Genomic DNA, 12,480 nt, shown 5'->3' with positions numbered 1-12,480 from the left:
CAGAGAGTAATGTTTGCCATGTTTGCGATATGTTGGTGCTTTATCTGTTGTTAATGCAAAGCCCTTTGCTTGCTTCTTTATAGATGTCAGTGGTTTCAATTGTTTTTAATTTTTATATAACAAATATTTTTCTTAACAATTTGGAATTTTCTTAACAAATGTGCTTGAGGAAAAGTTCTAGCAATGAAAGAGGAATTAACTCCTTTCTTTGGCAGTATTTGCAAGCACTGATAATAGAAAGACAAGAAAATCCAGTAGATTTTTGAAGAAATAAAAATCTGTGAGTCAAGCTATATAAATTTACATGGTTGGAACACCAGTACCCAACAAGAGGGATTTTCCAAAGCTTAAAATATGATTTCAAAAAAATAATCACTTGCATCTGAAAAGAGTAGAGAAATTCATTTTATATAGTGACTACATATGAAGAAAGGAAAAAATTAGTTCAAATATAATTTTACTAATAAATAATGTATAAAAAATGAAATAAACCTTATGTTTTGTTATACTTTTGTTCTCCCTTTTTTGTTTTAAAAATATTCAAGAATACTGTGAATAATTAGTTAAATATTTGATAGGATATTGAATGTATTTTACTTCACTTTGTCTTGCTATTAATTGATTACATTGACTATTGCCTGTCTCTGGTCCAACATAAATGGCATTTAATGTTGCCAACCTTTAACAATAAATTTAATTTGAAAAAAGAAATAAACATATTTTAGACATTTTATGAACTTAAATTCCAAAAAGAATCATTTGTTCAAAAGTCCCTAATAATTTGATCACTCACTGTAATTACAAAATTAAAAGTTACTTTCTAAATATGGTGATGACTTAATCTATAATCTATCAATATATACCATATTGGCCTGAATATTAGTCAGTTTTTTCCAGTTTTAAAGAGTGAAAATATTACTCTCAACCTATATTTGAACCTCAACTTTTGTTTGAGTCGGATGAAAGTTTTTTTTGATTTAGATAACTGTCTTTAGTACGTGTACAGAGTTAAACTGATGCTAAAATTTGGTAGTCAATTGTTTATTGATACTAAAAGTCATCTAACTTGTGGCCTGTGTGCTGCAATTTGCAAACTATCCATGGAAATTAATTGTTTTTGAGTAATTGTCTGAACTAATCCAATTCAGGGTCAGCGAAGAGTATCCGATGCCTGTATGCAAAGAAAATTTTGGTCCTCCAATACATTGTTTACAGTGTGTGTGTGTATGTATGTATATACATACATACACACATATAGTGTGTATATGTATGTAGTGTATGTATGTATGTATTATAAATAAATTTATAAAAATAATATCATTATGAACATAAAGCAGATACGTGCTCAGCAAATAATTAGTTTAATTCACCACAGTACACCTTTATTTGTTGCTGAGATGGTTTATAATACATACATACGCTACATACATACATACATATACACACTATGTGTGTATGTATGTATATATATACATATATACATACATACACACATATACTGTGTAAACAATGTATTGGAGGACCAAAATTTTCTTTGGCAACAAATAAAGGTGTAGTGTGGTGAATTAAATCATTATGAACATTTAAAAAGTTTTTATTAGTTATCACTAATTAACGATCTCACTTTTTTATTTATGAGTAAGGCTGCTGTCCCCATATTCTTAGGCAATCACCTAAATTTGTCTAATGATAAAGCAGACCTCGAGCTGATTGTTTTTGAATGATTCATTAAACTGAGCTGATTGCTTTTTATCATATTCAACAGAATCAGTCAAGCTTGCTTTATAACTTTTATTAATTTCATGTTTATATTATGTCAACAAAAAAGAAACAGTAATTTGTCACATATGAACACTGGCCACCTATATTATATAAAGCATAAAGCAGCCCTTTGAATACAGTTTTCTGATCAGTTAGGTGTGATTTAATTGTAATTTGTAAAAATTACTAGAAAAACACTCAAAAAATTTTTGTGTTTGTATTTAAAAATATCTAGGAATCAAAGTAATGAAATAAGAAACATAAATAATGACATTGAAAGTTTAGATGATGAAGAAAATGATGAAGTATTGTATCAATGATTTTTCAAAGTTTCTTTAAGTGCAAATTCCTAACTGAAAGCCAATAAAATTAATAATAAAAGGTTGACTTATATATGAATCCTAATTTTTTCAAAAAGAAAGGATTCTAAAATTTGGAGTCAATGTATATTTGGGCCAATACATTATTTCAGTTTTAAAATTATTGTGGGCAATTGATATAAATTTAATTTTTGAATATGAATACTGTCAAGATAATTTGTGCCAAAGCAAATGCTTTATTTATAATATATTATTATTTAAAAATACTTTTATTTATAATAATTTATTTAATAGTTTTGCTTTGTGACAATTGTATCTTGTATTGGAGTAAGATTAGATGTTTACGCAGTTATATCAGCAGTTTGGTTATGTGCTCTTTTCTTATTACGTCGACAAACCCTTGCAAAAATATGGTGTTTTTATGTGGCATATCTCTGCCTCTCACTTCCATTTCAATATATGCTTTGTGTTGGAATTCCTCCAGGATTTTGTATTGGTAAGTTCTAATTTTGGTCAAATAAAACAATAATGATCTCTCATAATTTGTAATAGTTTTATGGCAGTGTATTTCATTGTAATTGGTGTTTATATTTTGAATACTTAATTTCATTTTTAATTTTCAACATAATATTTTTTTAAGTTTTAATGATATTACTTTTTAAATATTTTAAAATTATGTGGAAATAGTTCAATTATATTTCTTTGAAATTTTATCATCAAATAAACAAAATAATCAGTTAGTTATTGAAGTGTAAGTTATACAATAAAAATATGAGTAATTAATATTTATTAATCTGTAATAAAATATTTATCAATTATTGTTAGTATTTAATTTTCTAATTACATTTTTATGCAATGAAATATATAAGTAATTTATGTAATTTTTATAAGACTATCCATGGGCGGCTAAATCAATGAATCCTGAATTAAGAGAGTGGCTATTTCTTCCTAACTTTTCTCCTCCACCTAATTCATATAAAATATTAGGTAAATCCATTATATTTTTATATAGTTTTTTCATTTATATAATATATATTTTACATCGGTAGAATAATGTACAATTTTTTACAGTATGATTATAAATTTAATGTTTTGTTCTTTTTTAATTCTTACAAAACCATTATCTATTTGAAATGATAGTTTAGAATTTTGAATTTATTTAAACATATGTTAACCATATTTATGTATTTATTTATGGGTATGATGACATTATTAATAATTCAAAATAAATAAACTTTTGAAGTATATATTCTAAATTAATATAGCAAAAAAAAATTGCCTTTTATTTTATTAAACTATGTTATTTAAAATCTTTTGTTCTAATTAAGTTTGTCAATAGGAATACATTATAAATTTTGAATTTAATACTTTCTCAGTTGTTATACAGAGGGAAAGTATGGTAAAATTTGGGTGTTTTAACTAAATAAACACCACCTTTAACTATCCAACAAATTATTTAATAAATAAAAACATTTTCAATCATTTTTAACGGTCTTTTTCAGTTAACCAAAAGAACATTAAAAATCGAATGCAAAGAATTAAATATGAAAAACATGAATTGCGCTTGTGTAAATACAATTAAGATGTGCATGAAGATTATTCATAAATAAAATAAAATAACATACGATAAAATGACATAAAAATGTATAATAAAATATATAATAATAAAACATGGCCTCAAAGGAATAACACCAGATAACTATATGTTATTAATGCATGTTACTATAAAAAGATTTTCATGCAGTTGACAACGTATCTGCATCTCTGATTAATGCATCCTGTTCTCATCTACACTTTATATATCTCCAGTTTCTCGAGGTATCCGATTGTATGTTTTTTGGTCGTAGCTCTGATAATGGAAGCCTGATCCCACAATATGTTAATTTCTATTGTTTGGCAAATGATGCTAAAACCGTAGTGTCCATGTTTCTACTAATGGAGTATTTGTGTTTATTTAGTTATTCTAATCCCAGTAGGCTTTAGTAGTATTATTTTTGGGGATTTTTTTCTGTATATATGGATGATAGTGTGTGTGGGTGTGGCACAATTTGGTTCATCCTGTTTGAAGCTTAATTTCCGATTTTTAGCAAACATTCCTTTGATGAGTAGGTTTTTGCCAGAGGATGTGTCACTTAAGAAGTAAATGCTATCAAAGAGAAAATCTCACAAACTTCCTCTGTTATATTTGTCATCTCTGGCATAAATGATGTTTTTGTCTTTGAACAATTATTAAATTGCATAAATTCAAAAATGCTAGCCTGGGTTCTCACACACACATCACACACACACACACACACACACACACACACACAGGTGTGAGGTGAGAACCCATAAGATATATATGTATATTATATAATTAGTGTTTTTCAAAAGAATTGTACCACAGGAAATTGTGTAGAGAATCTTGAAGGGACAGTTTGTAGTGGTACTGGTTACATGATGCATCATTTTGGGTTTGCAATATTGCCAAATAGAAAGTAATTGCACAAAATTTGTATGTGGTCAAATCCCTTTCAACTAATGTAGGCCCAGCTGCATAGTTTTGTAACTAATTGGTATGTTGTGAGGATTGAACTTGTTCTTTTTAATACTTGATATGCAAATGATAGCAAGAACACAAAACATTACCCATTTTTTATTTCAGTCCTCAATATCAATCTTCACAACATACCAGTTACACTCAAACCTGTTTTTGTGCGGTCTATTTTTGTGCGATTTGTTTTGTGTGATTTTTTGTGTGTGGTATATGAATTTCAATCAAATTGGTATACTGCACAAAAATAATTGCACAAAACACATTGCACGTATAAAAAAATCGCACAAAAAAAGACCGCATAAAAACAGGTTTGAGTGTACTTACAGAACTGTGCAACTGAGCCTATATTAGTTGAAAGTGATATGACCACACATGAATTTTGTGCAAATAATTTAAGTTTGGTAATACTGCAGACTCAAAATGTTGCATCATATAACCAATACACTAAACACTGCCCTTATGCTTTCCCTACAAGCTTCTCCACACAATTTACCATAGTACCTTTCTTTTGGAAAACAATGTATAAAAGAATAATTAAAAGAACTGTAAAACAATTTTTTTATATTAAATTATCATTTATTGTTTTTTTCATAACTAAGTATCATCATATCAGATATAATGAAAATTAAGTTGTTATTCAAATGATAATTTTTATTACATCTTACAAGCATATTTAGAATAATTGATTTTGTTTGATTAAATGAAATAAACTTACTTTTAAAAAATGCAAAACATTATAAAATGTTGATGAGTTTATTATTTTGTAATTTCAGTTGATTTCATTCAACTATTGTTTGCATGCTGTCAGCTATATGTGTTTTCCATTGAAACTACATCTGAAACTACATCTGAAGCAGATAGTTATGAAGGTGGCAGTAACAAAGAAATAGCTTATCCAAAGCCTGGAGAAGCTTTGGAAAACCCAGTTTCAGATTTTGTCACACGTGCAACGTTAGCATTTCTTCATTTTTAATATTATAAAAAATGATTTTCTTAATAATGTATATTAAAATGTATTCTTTCAGATCTTATCTTGATTTGATAAAAGTGGTTGTATTTTTTTCATCATATTGGGTAACATTAGCTGTTGTGTTTCTTGCTGGAACCATTAGAGTTAGTTTATTTGCAATGGGATACGTGATTGGTTGCTTTTTCTTCTTATGGAATGGAAATGAATTTTATTTGCAACCTTTGCTGAAATTATTACGAATGTAAGTATTATTGTTATATATATGATAAAATTCAATTTTATTTTCAAATTTAAATATTAACAAAACAAGTTTTTTTGTAAATTCTTATTAAGTAATAATTTCTAGAAAATTTTGTAATTTAAAAATCAAGAAAAATTACTATGTTACATTTTATTAATTATATTCAAAATATAACTTTTATGCTGGCTCTCCTTTTAGCATGGTCACTTTGCCGTTACCTGATGATTCATAAAGCAACACAATCGCTGCTTTATGTGCCTGCATAATGGAAGATGATTTCCAATGAATTATGGGAATTTTTTAAATGGCAGCAAGACTTTCAACTTAAAATAAAAGTTTTATATTTTTTAATTTAATTTTTTAATCTGATATTTGCTCCTTTTTGCATTTTTTCAAAATTTCTACACCTTGCTCTATGTAATGTCAAGGATGATGACTAAAAATATGATGTCATGTATACTTAAAACTATGAATGCTATATGCTGATTGACTGTGACAGACTTGCCATGCAAAAATATACATTGTCTCAGTGTTCTGTTGCCAAAGTACTTGAAGGCAATTCTAACCAGAAGACAATTTTACTGAGTGTGAACAATGACAAAGGCAATTGAATCACTTCAAAATTATGCTAAGTGGCGAGCCAGCAATAAATGTAACTGTTAAATTAGATAGTTAGATAACCTAATAAATAAGATTTAACAATTTGGAGGGCTTATCACACCAAGGCCAACAGAAAGAAGGACCAGATCTTTTACAAAGAAAGACTAACTGACTGGCTAAAAGACTGATTATTAAAGACTAACTTTTTTGTAAAAGTTCTGGTCCTTCTTTCTGTCGGCCTTGGTGTGATAAGCTCTCCAAATTGTTAAATTCTATTTATTAGGCTATCTAACTCTATCTAATTTATAGTCATGGGTTAAAAGCATCATTTATTATTATAAATGTAATTATTATTATAGATTATTATTTATTATTTAATATTTTGCTGAGCACGTTCTATATAATATAAATGTAACTGTGAAAATAAAGTATTTATGTATATTCCAGTTTATTATAAAATTTGTCCTTAAATTTTAAATACCCTATAGCTAAAAGTAATGGGACACTTCTAAATGAATCAAAACATGACATTATATTGGCAATGAGTATCTTGTTACTTCATTTTTTGTAGCACTGGCATCTTTCACATTTAAGGGAATATATTCCATCAATTATTGTTCAGTTATCAGTTTAAGCTAATTAAGCTATGCCGGCTAACTTTCATAGAAGACTGGTGCTAGCCTTAACGAAAGCTAGAGCCAAATTCAACTTCTTGGTGGAATGCAGAAATTACAAGGTATTTCTGATGTCTATATACCGTATTCAGCTCCCGGTAGGATGTGAATCCTTATTACCTAAGTTAAAGCATCTTTTCCTTCGAAAAGCTATACGTTCGACAAAGAAAGTTATACATTCTAAACTGGTGAACTTAATTAAATTTGAAAACGTTCTTTTTGACAAGGACCCGAATTTACTTGTGTATGAGAATCAACAAGCTATTTACCTACAAGAAAGGTTAGAAAGAAATCACATGCACAAATAATGCAAGAAATTACATTGGATCATCAAGAAACAACAACAAAATAAGGATGTACAACTTTGCCCACAATTGATTTGTTGGGACAACATATTGTCCCCATCCTTCCTCCTCAACGCCTTCAAATATGGACCGATGTTTGCACCCAAACCAAGGTATTGATACCATGAAGACATCATACCAAACATCGAGTAGCTCATCGTCGGTATGGATGAATGCTAAAAAGAACTTTATCGATGGAAAGCAGCTTTCAAGATAAAATCCTCTAATGAGATAAGCCAGGAAGAAATCCCATGGAAACTTCTATGGGAGAGCAAAAAATGTCGGACAATTATATCATCATGCTAAAAGCTGATAAAAGTAGATTGATGGTTTTGTTAAAAGAAGAGAGGTATAAAGCCCTTATAAACCATTATATCAGGGATACCTGCTGCAAACAGATTCAAGGTAATTACGTCAACAAATTGCATAGACAAGTCGTTAATTTTACACATTCGGCGTGCACCAAATACTTAAAAATTAGCAGGGTTATTATGACTTTTCCAGATGCCTCTAAACTATTTACCTTTGCAAAGACCCACAAACTAGGGAACACCTTAAGACCTATTGTTGATAAGGCTAAATCACCTACTAGGCTATTGGAACAACGTACACATGATTTGCTCAAAGACCATTTAAAAATTTTTTTTTGTTATTATTTAAAATAAAAAACTTTTATTAATGACCATTTAAAAGCATACAGCTTCTCCATTAGTAACCCTTATCAATGAATTGCAGCAGCTCCAAGTGATGCAAAGTGTGTATATAACAATGTTAGATTTTATTTCTTTATATCCATCAATACACTTACAACCATGTTTCTGCGCACTTAGAGATTTTTTGTTATGTATAAACAATGAACCTACTCATTGCAAACATATTTTAGAACTAGTGCATACGTTATGCTATTCCTCCTTTTTTCAATATGATTACAAAACATACATACAAAAAGGAGGTGTACCAATGGGCAGTCCCCTATCAGGGGATATTTCTGAGATGGTTATTAGATTATTAGAAAATCTTCTTTCATTTTTAGTATTACCATATACAGAAGGTACATTGACGATATTTTTATATTGTGGAAAGAAAAACCAAATATAGAAAGTTTCATAGAACATATGAATAACAACCCATATGGACTTTCCATAAAATTAGACTGTCAGGAATTCAAGGGCACACTTTTTAGATCTCAATATCAGTATTATAAATAGTGTTATCCATACCAATATTTATCATAAACCATCTCACCTTCTATTGTTTATACCAGCGAACTCATATGACCCATATATCTACTAAATAGCTGCCTTTAGTGCTTTAACCAAACATGCCTTTACCCACTGTGCATACTATGAGGACATGTTTAAAGAGCTTAAATGTCTTGAGGACATAGCTAAAAGTCATGGTTACAAAAAACACCTTATTTGTAGATTAGCGAACACCTATTCCAACAGGGGTACTCCTATGCCCAATAATGTTGTATTACTAAGTGGGAACACTTACAACACATGCCGCATAGTTCTAGATTATAACCACAACATGAAAAGCTTATATAAAGAGATTGCCTGTCACAGAGGGGATAGATTAGCTTATAGGCATGTTCCCACTATTTATAACATTTTTAGAAATGGAAAGGACAACACCAACAGGCTTAGGGTCCCTGATGTTTATAAGACTACACTGAGAGACAATAGATTCCAGCAAGATTTTGAGTACATCGGCGCCACCACACGATCTCTTAAAGTAAGGCTGGCTGAACACAAGTTTGATATCAGTAAAAGAAAATACAACACTGCCCTAGCCAGGTATGCCGTAGACAATGACATTCAAATCCGTCTAGACCAAGCTTCCATCATAAGACAATCTAAACATGACGACCAAATAAGGACACTGGAAGCTCTCAAAATATTTAAATCCATAAAGAATGGCTGTTGCATTAACTTCAAAGAGGAAGGACATGTATCTTATGCATGGCAATCATTATACATAAGGGAGCAGTCAAATTAAAAATTATTTTGGAGAAATTTAAATTCAATTTAATCAATTTAAAATATTAGTTCAAATTTTTAAGAGAATTAGTTGAAAAATTCTTGTTTATACATTTTTAAATAATTTGTAAAAACATTCCAATTTAATGAATCCTGAGGAAGATCTCCTAAGTAGATTGAAAACGTTAGAGGTTGCAATTGATTATCGAATTTGCAATTAATTATCCTGGAATTTCTTTAAAGGTTCAATTTGTTGCTATTCAGTTATCATGTGATTCAGTTCTCCAAAAGTACATTTTTTTTTTCCGAAAGATCAGCATTGATAGTTGGATATTCAAGATGGCAAAGGTATTAGCCTGACAATCTAATTGGCCCAAGTTCAAATCTTTGCCAGGAATCTCAAATTTTTCAGATATGGTATGTCCTGGATATGTTGGACCTATCCTGCAACACTTGACTGCTCATTTTATAGCCAAATCCATGATGGACTGGAGTAAATACCCTTTTAACATCCCAAAATGGACATAAAAGCAAATGAGATATGTGTTGATGATCAAATAATAAGGCCAGGTTATCCAATAGAGTAGAACTTGACTAATTAATTACATGGGTATTATGTAATCTGGAATAAATAGCTTGATAGTTAATCTGGCTTTGTCATTTGATCTTTAGAATAATGCAGGCTTAGTTATCTATATATCTGGCTCTGTCCATGCTCTAATTCATTGCAAAGATGTTCAATTGGATTGAGATTCTTTGCAAGCCAGTTCATTTCTTGAATACCATTGTCTGCAAATCCTATCCATAAAACATGATCTTTTACAGATCATGTTTTATGGATAGGAGCATTGTTGTGTTGATATAGACATAGTCCATTTTTGAACTGTTGCCATAAAATGAGACACATGGACTTATTCAGAATCTTGTTCTGTACATAATGTTCTCATTTGTCCCGTGGGGGGCCCCCGGTAGCTTCTTTTCACACTTTCCTATCTCCTTGTGTTTTCTCTTCTACCTAACTTCTTACTTTCCTAATTTCTTTTTCCGTTTCCTACAGGGTTAAGTCTGTGTTATAATGGATAGCCCTTCTTATCTTTAACATCAAATCAAAATCAAATTCAGAATCTTGTTATATATATCTATGTTAAGTTTGGAACAACTGAGCCTAAGCTGAATCTTGAAAAACGGTTTTGTACTATAATTCTATTATTATCAAAACTTAACAATTGACATCAGGTAGGAAGCATTCATTTGGTAGATTTCACATCTACTTCCTTCAATCCAAATACCAAATTCTATAGTGTAATTAATCATTTCAGAAGATTGGGAATTTGTCCTGTATAGTTCAGTACAAGTGCACATTAGGTCACAAAAGTTGGAGATCAGTAGTTTGAGTAGCAGCATGATCATGAAAACAAAGGGATCTTAATTTTCTACATACTGTTCTTGAATTGACAGTACTTTCCAAAATATTTTGGAACTCTACACTTAATGTTTGCAGAAATGTTTTTCAGTTTTTGTGGATATGTCTTAATGCCTGGAGATCCCAATCTTTGAGTGACACAACCTAAAGGGCCAATATTGTATGCTAGAAGCAAGATTCTGCTTTCATTTCATTATCACATTTTATATAATTAACCAGGGAATTGTAAAAGATCATCAGAAATCTCCCATACAGATTTTCTTGAAAGGCAGCAGCCTATTCTATATAGAAAGCTATTTATCTTGCCATGAGTTATTCCATTCTGTCAGTTTATTTACAATATTGTTTCTACTGTATGCATGTTGAGGATGTTGCTGTGATGTTAAGGGCATATCAGTGTCTTTTGGGAGTATCCCAATACTTTCGGCCAGTTCGTGTATTTATTTTTAGACATATTCTATTTCATTTTATATTATCATTTTGAATTAAATGTTTTCTTTTAACAAAATAATTAAGTACAATATAACAAAATAATAATAATAATAATATCATATTAAATGAAATAGATAAAACTTTATAAAATATTCTGATTGATATTTTTGTAAATAGTTGCTTATCATACAAATTTATTCCTAAATAAAATTATATCTAGATATTAAAAAAAAATTTTTGAAAAGATTTTGCCACTATTGCTTGATAACGCTTTATTTTTTTAAAAGTCTGTAACAGCAAATTTTTTATTTTTATTTAAACTAACATGTCTAGGATATATATATATATATTGTATTTTATTTTCAGGTGGAATGCTTTGTTGACCTATAATGTGCTTGTGATTTTCCTGAAGTCAATACTGCAGGTTAGTTTTATTAAATTTATGCAAGTAGTTTTCTAGATAAAAATCTTTGAAGAACACACTAATTTTTCCATCTAGTTATTTTTTTAAATGTAGGTAGATCTCCAGATATATTTTTTTAATTAATTTTTTAAATTCTACATGTATTTCAAGTTTAATTTTATTTTATGTTTTTAAAATGTCAATAAATAGTGATATTTCTCAAAATTTTAAAATTTTATAGTATACTTGCTATTAATTGGTTACATGTTTGGACTTTTGAGAAATGTTTTCAATTTTGTATAAAGATTTTAAAAAAAGTTCCATTATACTTATAGTAATTTAATTATTACAAACAACAAACCAGAATATTTTTCATTTTATAAATTATTTGTTTAGTTCACTCTTCATTATCACATTATATTTTTATAAAAATCTACACTAAGACTTATATAAATGAAGGAATAATAATGTTTTTTAATATAGACTGGAATGCTTAAGTGAGAAAGTAAAAAAAGTTGTCTTGAAAAGAAGAAAAGAAAAAGCATGCAGTTATTTCAATAAGGAGCTGTCCATAAATTACATCTGCATTTTTCTTAAAATTTTTACTTCCCCCATTGTCCAAGTTTCCATAACCCTCTACTCTCTTTGGACATCCAACAAAACTCAGTTCCCCTCAAAACCTTTATCATTTTATGAATAATAAAATGCATAAATTGTATAAAATTTAATGAAATAAAGATGTACATCCATTGAAGATCAACCCCTTCCCTTTCCCTTGTTTGACATGTCATAAC

The 12,480-nt window shown here is 29.1% G+C and overlaps 1 protein-coding gene across 3 annotated transcripts in view; it reads left to right on the top strand.

Annotated features, from left to right (window-relative positions):
* The window catches only part of LOC136982880 (piezo-type mechanosensitive ion channel component 2-like), a 186,569-nt gene that overhangs the window by 90,402 nt on the left and 83,687 nt on the right, over positions 1-12,480 (top strand). For all 3 annotated transcript variants that reach the window (XM_067279432.1, XM_067279431.1, XM_067279430.1), the window contains 5 exons: positions 2,376-2,577; positions 2,973-3,068; positions 5,391-5,568; positions 5,643-5,828; positions 11,650-11,707. In XM_067279432.1, the coding sequence (XP_067135533.1) occupies positions 2,376-2,577; positions 2,973-3,068; positions 5,391-5,568; positions 5,643-5,828; positions 11,650-11,707 (720 nt within the window). The remainder of the gene's footprint in view (positions 1-2,375; positions 2,578-2,972; positions 3,069-5,390; positions 5,569-5,642; positions 5,829-11,649; positions 11,708-12,480) is intronic.

This window comes from Centruroides vittatus, unplaced genomic scaffold, assembly GCF_030686945.1.
Source record: "Centruroides vittatus isolate TY-2023 unplaced genomic scaffold, ASM3068694v2 contig_874, whole genome shotgun sequence".
Lineage (NCBI taxonomy): Eukaryota > Metazoa > Arthropoda > Arachnida > Scorpiones > Buthidae > Centruroides > Centruroides vittatus.
The sequence above is the reverse complement of the archived record's forward strand: the minus strand, read 5'-3'. Positions and strand labels throughout refer to the sequence as shown.